Source organism: Candidozyma duobushaemuli, assembly GCF_002926085.2.
Source record: "Candidozyma duobushaemuli strain B09383 chromosome Unknown A_B09383, whole genome shotgun sequence".
Lineage (NCBI taxonomy): Eukaryota > Fungi > Ascomycota > Pichiomycetes > Serinales > Metschnikowiaceae > Candidozyma > Candidozyma duobushaemuli.
In genome coordinates this window covers 584856-601803 of record NW_020289901.1, presented here as the reverse complement: position 1 = coordinate 601803, position 16948 = coordinate 584856, and the positions used below count along the sequence as shown (strand labels likewise).

At 46.1% G+C, this 16948-nt stretch overlaps 7 protein-coding genes across 7 annotated transcripts; 3 read left to right on the top strand and 4 right to left on the bottom strand. All coding sequences in view use genetic code 12, as the record gives it.

The window, feature by feature from the left end:
* On the bottom strand, positions 1 to 1041 carry CXQ87_000270 (uncharacterized protein; the record flags this gene model as incomplete). The annotated part of the gene is made up of 1 exon (XM_025478852.1): positions 1 to 1041. One exon carries the CDS (start codon positions 1039 to 1041, stop codon positions 1 to 3), a length of 1041 nt encoding a protein of 346 aa, XP_025338325.1.
* An 872-nt stretch (positions 1042 to 1913) lies between these two features.
* On the top strand, positions 1914 to 3632 carry PGA45 (Pga45p; the record flags this gene model as incomplete). The annotated part of the gene is made up of 1 exon (XM_025478851.1): positions 1914 to 3632. The coding sequence occupies one exon, from the start codon at positions 1914 to 1916 to the stop codon at positions 3630 to 3632; it is 1719 nt and encodes a 572-aa protein (XP_025338324.1).
* Positions 3633 to 3842: 210 nt separating this feature from the next.
* CXQ87_000268 (1-phosphatidylinositol 4-kinase) lies at positions 3843 to 5653 on the top strand (the record flags this gene model as incomplete). Its single annotated transcript, XM_025478850.1, has 2 exons — positions 3843 to 5625; positions 5649 to 5653. 2 exons carry the CDS (start codon positions 3843 to 3845, stop codon positions 5651 to 5653), a joined length of 1788 nt encoding a protein of 595 aa, XP_025338323.1.
* Positions 5654 to 5807: 154 nt separating this feature from the next.
* CXQ87_000267 (uncharacterized protein) lies at positions 5808 to 6878 on the bottom strand (the record flags this gene model as incomplete). The annotated part of the gene is made up of 1 exon (XM_025478849.1): positions 5808 to 6878. One exon carries the CDS (start codon positions 6876 to 6878, stop codon positions 5808 to 5810), a length of 1071 nt encoding a protein of 356 aa, XP_025338322.1.
* A 125-nt stretch (positions 6879 to 7003) lies between these two features.
* BUD16 (putative pyridoxal kinase) lies at positions 7004 to 7960 on the bottom strand (the record flags this gene model as incomplete). Its single annotated transcript, XM_025478848.1, has 1 exon — positions 7004 to 7960. One exon carries the CDS (start codon positions 7958 to 7960, stop codon positions 7004 to 7006), a length of 957 nt encoding a protein of 318 aa, XP_025338321.1.
* Positions 7961 to 9653: 1693 nt separating this feature from the next.
* HAC1 (transcription factor) lies at positions 9654 to 10464 on the top strand (the record flags this gene model as incomplete). Its single annotated transcript, XM_025478847.1, has 3 exons — positions 9654 to 10097; positions 10142 to 10231; positions 10273 to 10464. The coding sequence occupies 3 exons, from the start codon at positions 9654 to 9656 to the stop codon at positions 10462 to 10464; spliced, it is 726 nt and encodes a 241-aa protein (XP_025338320.1).
* A 1040-nt stretch (positions 10465 to 11504) lies between these two features.
* Positions 11505 to 15930, bottom strand: REV3 (Rev3p; the record flags this gene model as incomplete). Its single annotated transcript, XM_025478846.1, has 4 exons — positions 11505 to 11507; positions 11543 to 13858; positions 14483 to 15616; positions 15640 to 15930. The coding sequence occupies 4 exons, from the start codon at positions 15928 to 15930 to the stop codon at positions 11505 to 11507; spliced, it is 3744 nt and encodes a 1247-aa protein (XP_025338319.1).
* Positions 15931 to 16948: the final 1018 nt, after the last annotated feature.

Here is a 16948-nt window from a genome sequence, read left to right as displayed (position 1 = left end):
CTAGCCGTACAAGCTGCGTCTGATATTTTCAAGAGTACCTTGGTCCTCTAACTGCTGGAACAATTTTGCAACTGGCGGGGAGTATCTCTTGTGGGTCAAGAGATCTTGCGTGCTGTCTGCGAGAACATGTGATTTCTTGGCATCCTCAAAGTAATCATTGAGGGGAATGCTGTCGAAGACGCCATAGTCGTAGAGATTATTCAAAATACGCCCCACCATATCCATAGCAGGCCTCTGGACGGCGGTCAAAACAATGGGGGTAACAAGGCCACTGTTCTTCACAGCCGCAAGGATAGAGCCAAGGGATTCGTCAATGAGACCACCCAGGGTAGCCGAGTTAATAATATTGCTGACAAAAGCGTTAAGAGAGCCCAGATATTCGCTGTCGGCACGCTTTGAGAAAAGGTCGGCACGCTTGGAGTAGAATGTGGCGTTCTCCTGTAACTCTGGCGCCTTACTCTTGAAATTTCTTGAGGTACTGAAGATCATGTCGAAAGTAAGGTCACTGCCATGGCCAACTTTGTTGAGAATTTCAGCGATGAAAGGACGCTGAGTCAAGAGGTCACCAACGTGGTAGGTCAAGTTCTCTCTGTTTTGGTCGTTGAGAAGCAAGTCATCAGCGACAGACGTTATGAGACCGGAGGCCATAACCTCGGCCAAGATGCTGTCCATGTCCAAGGTGATGTTGAGGCCTGAGAGGGCCGAGTTGCCGGTCATCATGTTGGCTAAGAGCGAGTAGACGGCTCTAGACAAGTTATCTATCTGCTGCTTGGAGCTGGCGACTTCGAGTAAAATGCCCTCCACAACCTGGTTGTCCTTGACTTGAGTAAGAACACCGGTCAAGACATCCTCCAAGGTGTCACGCTTCTCAAGGTTGCCATCACTGTGTTGTTTAAGGATGTCCATGAAATCATGAGCGTATTCGTACAACTCGGAGAAAGCTGGACTCAACTCCTCAAGCTCAGAGTCGTCTCTTGTGACTATCTCCGGCTCAACGTCGAAATCGGCTAGCGGCTTCAACGCCGTAACGGCGGATGCCATCAAGGGCAAGGCTGCAACGTATTTAAACAACCTCATGTTCGCTGGTCAGGGATATGATATTATGGCACCAACGAAAGCAAAGGGATCAATTCTCGCAGAAAGGGTCTTGGAAAAGAATGGATAAAGGGTGTTTGCGGGCTTGGACCAAGAAGAAGTTGTAGCGACTAAACTTAGAAAAGGACGTGATGAGCAGAAAGGTGGTATATATTTGTTGCACAGAGGAAAACGCTTGAAATTATCTCTTTTTACCTTATTTGGCCATCTTGCATTTCTTTGATTCGGGAGGAGATGTTTACATTGTGCGCACGGCTAGGCAGGACTGCCCACATGAACGATGCCACTTTGAGAGCGCACTGTGCACATTATGCTATAGCCGAGGCGTGGCGCTTCTGGGGCTGCAGATACTTCAGACAATAGAGCTGGCAATAATAGAGCAGTGCTTGGTATCATTTTATTCGTTCAAAGTCAAGCTTCGTAAAATGACCCGATTCCATGTTACGAAATATTCCCAAACGCCCACGGCCCTTTGGCGTGTACGAAGGGCATGCATTACAATTAACCAGACTCATTACCGCATTAGGCAAGTGGTGTGGAGGTATACTGCAGAAAAAATCAATATCAATTCCTCTTTGGGAAAGAATGAGAATTCCCTACAGTGCTCGATTAACAAATGCAGTAATTTTGCAACCAAGTCACAACACTGTCGTTCGTTCGTCCTCCTGTGTAACATGAAATTTCCCAAACAGGTGGGCTCTGTACTTCCGACTTGCTTAGCCTTGTTTTTATATAGAGTTACTGGGCCCCACAACAGATATTACCTGGAAATCTGACGCCGTCTTCTTTACCACCTTATAGCATCTACTCATAACCAGATGAAGTTTACGTTCGTCTCCACCCTCCTTTGCATCTTCCTGGCGGTGACGCTAGCGACTCCAATCGCTCAGCCTGTTGGAGAGGAGTTTGACTTGACTTTCCTCGAAGATACCATCGAAGCTAGATTCGACCCTCATGACTACGAGGCTTTGTCGAGCTTCATTGACAAGAGAGACACTAGTGGCTTCGAGCAGACCATTGAAGGTCTTTTGAACGTTGTTAATGACTCCGGCGTGATCTGGGCTGTGTTGGACCAAGTGGCCTACTACCCAGACCGCATTGAATTTATTGCAAACCTCACAGGCCGTCTCATTGGCGGTGCTAACCTCTCCAGCATTGGTGAAATGCTTGGAGGCGGTCTTTTGGATTTGTCCGACCTTAATGTTTCTGCTATTGTGGGTGCTGTTGCAGACTCTGGTGTTGTCCAGAGCTTGTTGGATGGAATCTTGCTTGACAAGGACTACAGACCAGAACTTGTAAACCTTGTCTCGAGATTGTTGAAGTCTCAGAAGAACACATTCTTGTGGTTGGTTCAGGACCTCTTTGGCAAAAACTCCAACAGTAAGAGAGATGAGACCAGCGGTCTTGAGACTTTCGTTGGCAACATCATCTCCACTGCTTTGTCCTCCACTCTTGTGGCTGACGTTGCAAAGGATGTGCTTACTGCCTTGAACAACACTCAGTTCCTCACAACCACCGTCAAACACTTCCTTGCTGACGAGGGCTACCAGAACATGACTGCTCAGCTCATCATTGATGTGATGAACACTGGCGCTATCAGCCTCAACGGTGCTTCTCTTAATGTCACCTCTCTTACTGAGGGAGTCTTGAGCAGACCAGAGTTGATCAGTGGTGCCGTCGGCATGTTGCTTTCCGGTAACATTCAGCTCGGCGGTTTGGGCAAGTATGCTGATGCTGTGATGGAGATTATCCGTGGTGTCGAGGATGACGGTACTTTCGCTGAGTTGAACAAGTACGTCTTCTCCGAGTCCCACACCGTTTCCACTCCAGTTCTCTTCACCGGTACCGTTGTTGTTCCAAGAACTGCTAGCTTCAGTCTTGGTGGAATTGGCGGCTTCTCAAATGCCAGTGCCACAACGACTAAGAGCCCTAATTCCAGAACAACTAGCGCTCCATCGAGAACTACTTCGCACGCCAACAACGACACTTCGTTCTCGTACCAGACTGACGACAACCTCAATGAGCTGGAGTCTTCCGCTGAAGTGGCCTCCCTTCTCTCGTTGCTCTCTGCTTCTCCAGCTAGTGAGACTGGCTCTGCCACAAACTCACCTACTAGCAAGACCAGCGAGAGCTCTGGCTCTCCAAAGAGATCCGCCACCTCTTCTGTCGACAGCTTGAGCAGGTGGATGGAGACTTACGGTGCTGAGACCACCACCACCTCCTCCTCCAGCAGATCTTCTGCACCAGCCACAACCTCCTCCTCCAGCAGATCTTCTGCACCAGCCACAACCTCCTCCCCAAGAAGCTATAGATCCATGGTGACTGTCACTGTGGAGGAGGGTCCAGGTGAAACCAGCACTGGTAGTCTGAGTTCAGGCGGCGGCCTTGATGCTATTTTGGGCTTCTTCACTCAGACTGGTTCAAACAACAACCAGCGCAGAGAGGTGACCCAGGGTTCGAGCGCTTCTTCTAAGAGCGTGTCCATGGTGTTGGTGTACTTGCAAGTGTTCTTGTTCGGCGGCGTTCTTATGCTCTAAGTCTTGTGGATCAAGACTACTTCAAAACTTCTTTCGTTACCCTTCGTACTTCGGTTTATATTATTAATTATACCTACCATTTATTCTGACCCAGATGTTAATGTAGTTTGTTCAATGTGTGCGGGGGTAGACCGGTGATTATCGCGTGGGTCCAACCACTACCTTATCAGTATGCGCGGTAATCGTAAGGTACCTCCTACTTCCTATATTATGCACAGTGCTAAAGGCACCAAGAATCAGCTACCTAGATCAGGTGCTGATGCTCTCAAAGAAGCGGACGATGGGCCATTGACTCCAAATAGAGCCCCTGTTTTGTATGATACGCAATCAGTCGGCTCGAATGAAGTCAACCATGAGCCGATTCCGTTTCAAGGACACCATCACAATGATGCAGACGAGGTTCTTTCACAAAGCATGCCTAATATGGGTGGAGCACGCTGGTTGACGCCACATATGACGAGGCGGAATTCAGAAAATACATTGACGAAGCGGCCTTCCAAGAGTTACCTTCTGTCACCGAAAAAGTGGTTTTCGAGTACTAAACGAAAGAAGAAAAAGAGCAAGGTAATTGAGGGGCCCTACAGCATAGAATACTCGGTCTTTAGACCTATGAACTATTTACCACCGATAAAGTCAGAGGCTGATTTCAATGACCACTTGATGAACATCTTACGGCAGGAGAACGTTGCAGATGCGAGCCAACCTCCAGAAAATTACATCAGTGCTGCCGATTTCGAGGCGTTAGTATCAGCCATGACTCATGACGTTGAATACGACACAGACTTGAGCCCCATGAGGATAAGTCAGGGCTCACTGGGGAGCTATTTTGTGCTCGGCAAACGCGAGAGAGCTGGAAACAACGACTCAGAATACACAATCGAGATCTATAAAAGAGGGATCTTCAAGCCAAAAGATGAGGAGCCTTATGGGCCCCTATCTCCAAAGTGGTCGAAATGGCTACATCGCACGTTCTTTCCCTGCTTCTTCGGTCGGGCCTGTTTGATTCCAAACTTGGGCTATGTCAGTGAAGCAGCTGCGTGTGTCCTCGACAGGCAACTTCTTTCGTTCATTGTACCCCACACAGACATTATATTTTTGAAATCAAAGGCTTTTTATTATACATTCTGGGAAAGAATTCGTTCCAAACCGCCAAAGTTCAAAATTGGCTCGTTCCAGATGTTTTTGAATGGGTACATCGAAGCCCAACAATTTTTTAGCTTATATCCCTTGCCTACAGATATCGACAAATTACCAGTGAGTAAGGTCCTTGAGGTTGAGGCTGATCAACCTATCGATCGATTATCATTGCAATTCCGCTGGACGAGAGAAGTCATCCAGCAATTTCAGGAACAACTTGAAAAGTTGGTAATTCTTGACTACATTATGAGAAACACCGATAGAGGAGCTGACAATTGGATGATCAAGTTGGAATGGAGAGAGCTCTCAAGCACCGGAACTCTGAAGAAAGTATATCCATATTTGAGGATAGGTGCCATCGACTCAGGACTTGCTTTTCCGTGGAAGCATCCTGATGGCTGGAGATCGTTCCCTTTTGGATGGTTGTTTTTACCATATACCATCATTGGCCAACCCTTTTCAAACAAAACTAGGCAGCATTATTTAGCCCTTTTGACGTCATCATATTGGTGGGAGCAGACCATTATCAAGCTTAGAAATATCTTTGAGCAGGACGCAGACTTCAAAGAGAGGATGTGGCTAAAGCAGGTTGCCGTCTTAAAGGGACAAGCCTTCAATCTTGTCGAGGTCTTGAGAATACCACAGGCTGGGCCTCTTGAACTCACAAGAAGAGAGCGAGTACTTATTTGGGACGATGAAATGCATGTACCCACCCATGTCAACAACAGAATCTTGAGCAACGCACTAGAATCAAGCATTTATGACGTGACTTCGGCAGAACATCAATCGAATGGCAAAAATGACGAAACTACTCCACTTCTTGAGCCACCTAAAAGAACAAAGTCGGACGCAGGAAGTCTTAAAAGTGCTTTTAGCGAGAGTGAACCCATGCGGATGTCTGGTTTTGACTATAATATGACCTATGAAGGGGATGAACGCTACGATCGCGAAGACTCGGAAGAGACTAACACCAAGATCGTTGTCATTGAAAGATTAGAAAAGGTAGATGCAAAACCACCAGTGTTTACCTGGTGCTAATTATGTTTTCTTAGATTGCAAGTCTTGAAAGGTTTTGGGATAGTCGTCACTGTTGACACCTTTGTAGTCTGCTTCGTTGATTTGAACAACACCAATCTCCTCTTTAATTCTCAATTGAATCATCTTCAACAAACCGTAAAGAGTTGAAAGAACTGGTGTAGATACACCATTCTTTGAAGCCGTCCTCAAAGGATTACCCAATATAACCTCAAGCTCGAAGAGTTGCTTCTTTCTAGAATCCACCAACATCGATGGGGAGTAGAATAGGCCATCGCCTATATGAATGAAGTAGTCACTGGTCAGATCGGGGAGGTCCACGCCCTCGCTTTTGGCGATAGCCAATACCTCATTCATGGCTGGTCTAAAGATGTTCTCGTTTGCTTCACCAATCTGACACCTGTTGACATCTAATCCTGCGACAGTGCAAGTAGTATTCAACACCATGTTGTACACCAACTTTTCCCACCTTGATCTCAAGGCGCTGTCTTCTATGATAACCTCATTGACATCCTTGCTCGCATTTTGATACAACAGAGCAAATTCCCTAACCTTCTCCATTGTAAGCTCATCCAGAATGTTAGGATTGTGGAAAGGACCCAACTTCAAAGTATCCTTGTGCAGATTCTCCACTGTACAATTGATGTTGGTTGAGCCAATCAAGGAGATACCAGAAATAACTGGGTTTTTAGGATATGCCTTGATTATGGGTTCTTCAATACCGATGCCGTTTTGTATAAGCACCACAGTATTCACGCCGTCCACCACAGCAGGTCTAATGATTTGCTCACATGGCAGAGGCCCGTCAGGGATGTTCTTGGTGGTAACAACGATATAATCAAAGGGACCGTTCTCGGCAACAGCACTTTCGACGCTTTTGCTGACGTGGGTGGGCTTCCAATTCTGAAGATTACCATATGTCACCGAATTGATGGTGAAGCCCTCTGTAGAAGCCTTATCGAAAGCGGAGCGAACGACGAGTGTGACGTTACATTTCTCGTTCAATGTGAGCGAGAGTGCAGCAATTGTACCGACACCGCCTGAACCAACAACAAGGACACTTGGTTTGGACATTTGTGAAGAAAGGCTGTGGCTCAATGCGTTATCTTATAGTAGGCTCGAGATGAGTTGGCTGCAGGAGGTGGGGTACTCCTGCCGCTATTCCGCTGAAAGTGCGCGAGCGAAAAAGGCAATAACCGTTAGGTTTCGATCTGATCGAAAGCACCGTCACCGGCGTAATTGTAGAATTCCCTGGCTTGGATTATGCGAAGCTCGAAGAAACGCATCGAATCAGCATCGTTCATTTTACCTTCTAAATCTTCTGTAAGAGGTATTTTCTTGTAGCTGCAAAATTCTTCCGTGCCTAATTTATGAGTGAGCTTAAGCACCTCTGCCATGATGGTGAGCACTTGGTTGACTGCTAGACCGATGTTTCCTGGGTTGTTGTAGAATTTGTCTAAAAGAAGTGCAGTGAAAAGATCGCCGACTCCAGTGAAGTAAGACTTGATCATTGGAATTCTATAGTACTCGATGGAAGATTGGCTTTTGGAGGATACAGCGCAGTAGATGGAGTTTGGGTCACACTTGTTTCCAAACGAGAAACCGTCTGCCAAGCTTGTGATCACGATATGCTTGATGTTGCAGCCTTCATGAAGCTGTTCTGCGGCCTGCCTGAGTTCAACCTCATTAGATATTTTAGATCCGCTGAGAAGCTCCAACTCAAACTGGTTGGGCGTTATGACATCAACATTACCCTCCCGTAAGAGTCTCCTGTAGGCCTCAACACATGCATCATCCACATAGAGATGCCCTTGGTCACCCATGACAGGGTCACAGACGTAGGTTGAGTCTGGGTTATTCGTCTTAAACAGAACGATATTTGCAGCCAAGATGTCAATAAGCTCGGCAGATGGTATATAGCCCAGGATTATCGCATCATACTTGCATTTGATATCCACTAGACCGTGAAATAAAGCAGACATATCGCTTGAACTGACTGCTGATCCTCTCACGAAACCATACCCGGTGTGGTTGGAAAAGTTGACAGTGTTGATATTGTCGACATCCCAGCCGAGGTATTGCAAGGGAAAAGTTGCAGCTCTACCACCAACGTAGCCGTGGACAACGTGGGACTGAACGGAAAGAACTGACTTCATGGCTTGGGTGGAGATCAGACCTCGAGAGAAGAAGATGGAGATGGAGTCAGCTGGTGTTCCGCACGTGATTTGACTCCAGTGGTTTTCAGAGGACCTGGGGTAGAGGTGAGAGGGCGAAAATTGATAGCAAAAAAAAAAAAAAAAAAAAAAAAAAAAAAAAAAAAAAAAAAAATTCTGTAAATGTGGGCTGTTTGAGGAAAAGGTCCACGGGCCGAAGGGCTAACCGAACTTCGCTATAAAGCATGCATCTTGGGCGCGGGCATCTCCAGCGTGCGGCATCTTTTATCCTCGTTGTTTCAGAATTGAACAGAATAAAAAATTTCCATTATTTGAAGAAAGTGGGAAGTGGAGTGTTTTTCGTAATTGGCTCTTGCACCCGGCAGCCAGTAAAATAAAATAAACCAGTCGGAGCACAAATGGATGATGGACTGTAAGGGCTCCTATGCGATGCCCAGAAAAGCGGCTAGTCCAAGATGGAAAAGATAATTTCACCACTGGGACGTCGACCGGCGTTGCTCATGCGTCTTTGACACTAATTACAGAGTGACACAATTGGCTGAAACCTAGAGTCCACTTACCGGCGCCGCCGCAGGCCGACAAGAAATTTTTCACTCTCCAGCCTAACCGACAATGAAGCCAATCACCATCACAACCACTCCACCGAACGGGCGCCGCACAATGGCCACCTTGGCAAGGATAGTCCAAATCGAGATCTTTCATCATTGTCGAATTCCAACCTGGACATTGTGCTCAGTGTCTAGCTCAAGAATAGCACCGTAACACAACGACGCCGCGTGAAGGTTAGGAGAATAGGAGAAGACTCAAACTACCGCTGGGCATGGACGAGCCGTGGGGTGCCGAAACAATCTAGGACAGTAATTGGATGTAGAAGTAGAAGAAAGGAAACAAAGGTGGAACGGAACTGCCAAAAAAAAAAAAAAAAAAAAAAAAAAAAAAAGTTCATGAGCAATCCCTTCTTGAACAATTGCAGTCGCAACAAACGGCCTGTTGCATAGGGTGATGGATCGGCGCAAGAAGGGCGTGGAATGATAAGGCGGTTAAGCCGTGGCGCGGTGAGCAAAAAATTAATTGTGCCAGGACGGGTGCCTCTTAATCCGAAACAAAACATCTTCAAACGTTCCAAATTTGAACGTCATGAATTTTTTTTTTTTGCAGCAATGCCTTGTCTAAAATTGTTTCAACTCCTGTAGCCACTGAACTGCCTCCTGTTTTCATTCGCGACTCACTTGCATTCTGAGCCTCTTTGGAAGTTTTCGAGACCGCAATCCTGGTTCCCCCTCCCACGGTGACGAAACGAGAATTCTGCTTGGCGCCACCCCCTTGCACAACCCTTTTCGATAACAGGCTCTACCAAATTCAACCTACCCTATCAAAACTACCGCAAGAAATAATTCTGTAAACAAAGTTTAAAATTTAATTTCTTGCCCAATAGCTTCGCTTCGCCTCTGCAGTGTGGCAGGGTCTGGATTCGGAGCCTGCACCTCCGCCTCTATTTTAATTTCCTCGTCGACCCACCGCACATGCAGTGCCCGATTCGGCCTTTGAGGAGTGCTATATATACCTTGCCTCCCGCCCGCATGGAACAATTTTTCTGATCAGGTCAAACCCTCTTTTCAATTCCTCAGCATCTGCTACTTCTTTACCACTTTTCTACCTACGTTTGTCGAACACCATGACTGTCGCCGTGGACCCTAACTTTAAGTCGTCCTTGCCCCCACGCAAGAGAGCCAGAACCCAAGAGGAGAAGGAACAACGCCGGGTGGAGCGGATCCTCAGAAATAGAAGGGCCGCCCACGCCTCCAGGGAGAAGAAGCGGAAGCACGTCGAGTACTTGGAGTCTTACGTCTTACTGTTGGAATCGAACCTCGCCACCTTGTCCGATAACTACGCCTCTGTGGCAAACCTCGTTTCACAAGACAAGATTGATGGTCTCAACTTGCCCGCCCTTCAAGACTTGACGTCGTTGAAGAACCAAATCCACGCCAACATGTCGCTGGTCACTCCTGCCTCAAAACCTTCCAAAATGGGCTCTGTTCTGTTCGGTGACGACGACCGCGATTGCGACGACATGGATCACCATGGTGATTTCTCCGTCGAGGACACACCCGACATCCAGGTGAAAAAAGAAGAAACGGATGGTCCCGCCGAAGCGGCCCAGAGGATTCCAAGAGCTCCCTCCTCAAAGTCGAGGAGTCGCCTCTGAACCTCTTGACCGCCTCCCCAGCAGGATATTTCAACTACCTCCTGCCGGTTTCCATTAACTCCCCGTGAACTCCCCTATTGATTTACAGTTGAAGATGAGTGAATCAGTGGATCTTGCCGAGTCTTACTCGGGTTCAACCACCTCCGGATCCATGCCTAGCACACCGGACATGTCCATGCAACACAACGAAGTGTCAATGATGGATTCAGCTACCTCAGCTTTCGATACTATGGCGCAAAATCCAGCAGCGATTTTGTCTCCACGGTTAGTCATGGCTTGAGTGGCCAGCAAAAACCCCTGATTGTTCTCTGCTTGTCGCACCATTTCCAGCTACCGCTGGCTCCTGCAGCAGATCATGGAAAGACGTATATTAAATAACCCTTGATGGCCAGGCGGTCGTTTTTTGTTATTTAATATGCGTGAGAATTTTTTCCGATCTGTTGCAGTGTAGGGTCGATTAATAGCATAGAAGTAACAGCCTGGGCGTGCTTGCATGCGCCCTCATTCTCACGCGTAACCAATTGGTCCGCAGCACCAGTCGATTCTGTTGTACATGGATCCTCATTGACAATCGGTAGTAAGATGGACGAATTCGATCTCCTAGGCGGAAAAGACATTTCCTTTGATGTCAAACTAGAGGCTCAAGATCCTACTTCTCTTGATATTGACGAGTTTTTGTATTTATAAGAGCACTTAATATCAGGGGTCGCTCTCACATGTGACCTAAATATATCAGGGCGGTTTAGGATGGAATTTATTAATTGGGAAAAACAAGGGATATACAACGAGAAACGAAAAATCAAGAAAAAGGAAAAGAAAAAAGAAAAAAAAAAATTTAAAAAGCCGAATTGAGATTCGGACAAGATTTATGCTGACATTCAAGACCAAAAAAAAAAAAAAAAAAAAAAGCCAGAAATTAAAAAAAAAAAAAAAAAAAAGGAAAAAAATAGAAAACAAAAAAACTCAAAAAAATAAGCTGTTTTGGGTTTTTTGTCTTCTAATTCTTTTTGATTTATTATCTGGCGTTGCTCTTGAAATGTTTGGTTATCTTGCATTTAAGTGGTCCATGACGGCCCTAAGCTAACGTCATTGATAATAGGCGCTCCTCACAAGAGTTGACGCGACTATGTCTGACTTACGCTACAACGGTGCCAGATGTTCCACATAAATATATGATCTCATTTTGATTACCATTGTAGGTTTAGCTCATCAAGTACATGATCGCTTCCTTTGAGAATATGATCTAATTCCCTGGAAGCTTTCACCCGGCCGTAGTATATCTGGCAGTCGCTATTAGAGCAATATCGCACGTATTCCACGCTACTTACGTTGGTAAAGTTGCGTTTGTTACATGCGACGCAAATGCTCTCATAATCTATGACCTGAGATTCTTTCTGTTTGACCATCGAAATAACATCAGTTATAAGACCAAGCTCAGCGCCAAGGCAGTTTTGGCAGAGGTACCTCGAGGGAGAATCTCTTAGGTTGCCTTCACATAAGTAGCACTGCTCAGATTGTACAAATTCGCTTATCTTAGTGATGTCTCTCTTCTTGATAGCAAGTTGTCTTGTCGACTTTGGCATCTCTCTATACCATTCTTGGATGTTGACACCAATTAAGTTGAAGATTCTTTCCAATGGTGGGATCAACACTCTCGTAATGTAATATTCGAAATCAAGCTCTAACGGATTATCTGTACTATAGGACGAAACGTATTCTTCAGGAGTGACGCATCGATCCTTGATCCTTTCCTTTCTGGAGTCACGTATAACAAGATACGGAATACGCTCACGATATTGCGGCTCATTCCTGGGGTCTTTCAAAGTATTTTTCTTTGCAATGATCGCTCCAGGCGGTAGATACTTCTCATTCTTGTAAGAACCGTATCGCACCTCTTTGGCGAAACAGAAGTCTTTGACGTTCACCTTGTTGAAAAAAATCTTTTGGAATTGTTCAACGGTATACAGTTTCACCTTCGAGAGATCTTTTGTCTCAAAAAGGATTCGCAACGTCTTGCCAACCATTTTCAGCTGCGCTGGAATACCATCTCTTCGGATTGTCTCGATTCCCTTTGCTTCAAATTTAGGTAGAGTTTGATCTTCGAACTCAAAGCACAGACCCACATAACGTTTTTTAGCGAGTAAAACACAGGGATGATACACCTTCTCGAATTTTAGTTTGATGGGATCCGGAAAAAAGTCAGTCACATCTCTTGCAAGCTGCTTTCCCAACTCAAACGCCTTTTCCTTAGACCTGCCGGGGAAGTAGACAAACAATGAGTCGGTATCTCCGTATACAACTTTAGCATCACACCCGCTATCCTCTATCATTGCAATGGACTTGGTGAGGATTTCTCGGCCAGTTGACACGATGGCATCCGCAATATCAGAGTTCGGCATTCGACCACTGAAGCTGGCCGATGTGTATCCATATGTAACATTGGCAATTAATTTCAATGCGATTTGCTTCAGGTTGTAAAGCTTTGCGAGCTCTACATCCTCACGAAATGCACCCGCCACCGCCCTCACATTAATTCTCATGTTGAGCATTTCTTGTAGCATCCGAGAAAGAATTGATTTTCTGAACTTGGCAGAGACAAACATCATTCCATTCGGAGATACGTTAATACCTCCATTCTTGAGTAAGATGTCGACGATGCCGTGCGGAATGTTGAGGTGTGGAAGATATCCCACCACATTTTTACCCTGTTGGAAGCCCTCTATCGGGCCCAATAATGTTGAATAGCAATAGTTATACGCAATCATTATCGATGGATATAACGATTGGAAATCTAGGACAACCAACGGAGATTTGTAAAAGTTAGAATCAGGCTCCATGATCAAGGGGATGGAATCCAAGGCACGCATGTCATGTACTTGTTCTTTGGAAGGAGAATTAAGAAGCATATTCTCTTCTTTGGCAATTCGCAACAAAATCGACTCAACCTTGAATTGAGAGCCACGATAGAAATTGGAGTTGAAATCAATGCCTATCAATCTCGACTGCTCCACATTTCGCAAAATCATCTCCTGGACGTTCATGATCTTCAACGTCAATCCAAGACGATGCACATAGTATTTGCAAAACATAAATGTATTATTGAAGTTGCCGCTAGTGAACCATTGACTGAGATCCAGATTCCTAACTCGTGGGAGGGTCTGATGAAGTAAATGGAAACATACATTTTCAAGAGTGTAGCCAGTCAAACTCAACTCCGAACGTAGGACTCTCCAGATATTGAGTAAATGACGACCATTGATTTTAAGTGCAGATGTATGTGTGTAACCCCAGCGATCACCAAATTTTCCATTGCTTTTGAAAGTAGATCTGCTGAGACGAGCTAGAAGATTCGTTTCGTAGTTTACGAAAACTCGCTCTGCTAAATAGCCCCAGCTTGAGGCATTGATCTCATATCCTGAAAGGATGTCAGGATCAAAGACATCGAAGACGTCTAGAAATGTGTTTATCATCTCTTTTTCAGATGTAAAAATTTCAATTGCAATTTTTAAAGATTCTGCTACCGCCGCAAATAACTTCAGGAAAATGTAGTAGTCAAGACCTTCGAGACATATGAAGATAGCCGTAGTCCGTGGGTCTTCGCGATACATGGCATTGGCGTCATCAAAATGGTAGATTATGGCTCTTACAGAGTCAACGTTCGGGTCTGCTTGTCTCTGTGAGTTGGTATTGACGTGAACCTCCATATGAAAATTGGTCATATTAAGAAAACCACTGGGGTTCCTCGCAACTTTGTCGCTTCGGTAAGAGTACTTGAAGTCATAAGTTTGTGTCACAGCAGGTTCAATTTGAGATCGAAATCTCTCCCTTTTATACTGAAGGTTACTTTCAGTGCTTTGAACCCATGTTTTAATAGACTTTTTGGATGGCGCTTCTATGCTGTACTGCCACAATTGAGGTTTGCTAACACTCACAGTCTGTTTTGGCGGCTCATCTGTTTCTAATAATCCACAGCTTGTCCCTCTAAATTCGTAGGGCGATAGTGAGTCGTCTCCAGCATAAGGCACTATGATTTTTTTGTTGGCAAACACAAGGGGTTTTAGGTGAACATCTTCCTTCTTGAAATAGGCGGGATCCCGGTATTCTATGTCTAATAATCCTGATTGACGCATAGTCTTCATGAAAGCCGACTTTTGGAGTGATGGAGGAACTGGGAGTTCGTAAATATGCTGGGGATTCCGGACGATCAAATGCAGCGTTTGCGTGATAGTAGATAGCAGTGAGTTGGTTTCACTTCCCTCAACTTGAGAAAAAGGCCGTTTTCGCTGGCTTAAGTGAACGTTAATGGATTGTGGGTCAAAAGTAGGGTGTGTTTCAAATTGACTAGAATTTGGCAGCAGCAAGTCAGGAGAGGATAGCGCTATGTCTAATGGACGAGGATTTTGAGATGGAGAAGGGGATCCATCGACTTCAGAACTATTCTGCTTACTCGCTGGAGGGTCTGCGGTATTGGAGTCGGAAAAGGTTGTAGCAGTTGCTGCTTCGTCTATGGTGAACAAATCATCATATGAAGACCACTGAACCAAGTCATCACGATAGTTGAGTAAAGAAAGATTTTGAAAGCGGTCCCTTCGGGCATCACGATCCACGCTTTCAAAGCAAGTCGGTACGTTTTTAGGTAATGTAGGTTTGATTAGATGGTCATAATAGTCGTTAGCGTCATTAAATTTCGTGGCAGCGTTGAGTCTTGCGACATACGCCACGAGTTCTCGATATCGAGCAGAAGTTTCCCATTCCTGGTAGCCATCCTGGCCAATCTTAGTGAAAACTTGCGAGTACAGCTTGTGGAGCAATTGGGAAGTATCGTTCATGTTCCGAAGGGTGCATTGATACTTGAGATCTTCGAATGTAAATTTCAAAGAGGATAAATAGATATGTTCACTGGGCATTGTCTTGTTGAATTCGGAGAGATCGTTGTGGTTCGTCCTCTCCACAAGATTGGCCCTATTGAGGACGTCACCCGCCGAGATGTCAAGCTCGAGAAGAGACCGACCAATACGGGGGTAGCGGGCGCCACTCAAGACATTGCCCTTGTTGATCGAATGCCGAAGATGGTCTTTCAAAGGCAGTAGGTCGTACTGGGAGGGTGTGACTAAAGGCAGACGGAAGTGACACTTCTCTACGTTGAGAAACCCGCAACCATACAAGTTGAAGTCGGCGAGAAACTGCGATGTGAAAGGGATGTGAGCTTCATAGAGATTTGGTGCGCCGTGGGATTTTTTGAGGTTGCCGTCGTAGTTCCACACATCGACCTTGTGCGACGTGATAAGCTTCACAAGTCTCGTCTTGTAAAGAGGCAGAAGAAGCAGCACCTTGAGCACCTGCTTGTAACCAAGGTGGTAGCCGTAGACAGGTGCACCCCGACAGTACTCCACTGCAGCCACAAAGTTCAGGGAGGTTTGTCTTCCATCTCGCTATCTGAGTCATCGTCCTCCACGGGTTTTCTCTGGAAAGACTCGTGAATCTTGATATCAAAATGGTTCTTGAGCCTGCTCAAGTAAGCCTCGTCTAGCTGCCGTGGCGGACAGTCGATGTAAAAGTAAGGATAGTAATTGTGGACATGGACTAGAACGTTGTAGGCGAGATTGGAGGCTGCCTCGACCTTGAGGGCTCCGTATATGCGGACAAACGGAACCTTGGAAACAAGCCCATAGAGCTGATCCAACGGCGTGGCTACGTGCTGGTACGCATCGAGGTCACAAATCTGGATTTGCAAAGCATTGGCCATGCGGTTGGGGTACTAGCAGCAAGAGACATCGCGGCTTCGCGCGGCGGTAGCTTAAGGTGCTTCCACAGCACACTACAACAGAGCAAAGAAGAAAAGTCGCTAATGAGACGCAAAAACCCAACTGCAGCAAAATTAAGGCATCCATTGAGAAGATGAATTATTTTTGGTTTGTTTTGGTGGTGCAGGCGGGCGACGCGTCGGATAGTTCGGGCCAGTTCTCCGAGGCTGCCAGACGCCTGAATTTTCCAGGTGGAGGAAAGCGGGACGTCCATCGGAGAAGGAAACTTCGGAAACGGCGGGTCCGATGGATGGAAGCGGCAGGAGATGTTCCGAACCGAGAAGCATGCACGGTACGATTTTTGCCAATGCCAGATGTGGCTGTAGTCCTCCGCAAGGGTCCGTTGGATCTACGGCATTTCTATTTTTGTGGGGCTGTCTATCTTTGGTTGCAAAATTGGTGAGTGGGCGCACCCAATAGGGCGTTCACCGGTAAAAGTAGCCTTTCCCGGCAAACAACTAAATGCACCGGTAGAACTTGCAGACCTGGCGAAGTTTCTCCTTGAAATGGGTGCTGAATTCGTGGATTTTCAACGCCAACCAAGAGACTTTTCTCCTACTGATTAGTCCCTCAGCCTCCCGTAGCTCCATTGTTCTACCGCCAGGCTTCTTTTCGCAACCAGCCCCCACCACAACTATCCAGGTCTGCACTATGCACCATCTCTGTCCTTCTAAGCGGCCCAGCCCCGTCCGAATGCTCCGTGGCTTTGCTCTTGCGAATGCAAAACTAAAAAAAATTTCAAAAGTGAAGCAAAAAATGTCATTCGCCTTTTCGCTTAATTTGGGACCCTGACGCTAGTGCAGCCCCGTGGCGCCTGTTGCTGCGAACGACCTCTAGTGCTCAGTGTCCTGCCTGCCAGTGTGTCTAGCATGTCTGCCCTGGCTCCCTGCCATTGTTTCGAACAAGCCCTAAGCGACACCTGTCGATCAAGGCCCAGCGGCATTTTTTTCAAAAAAACTT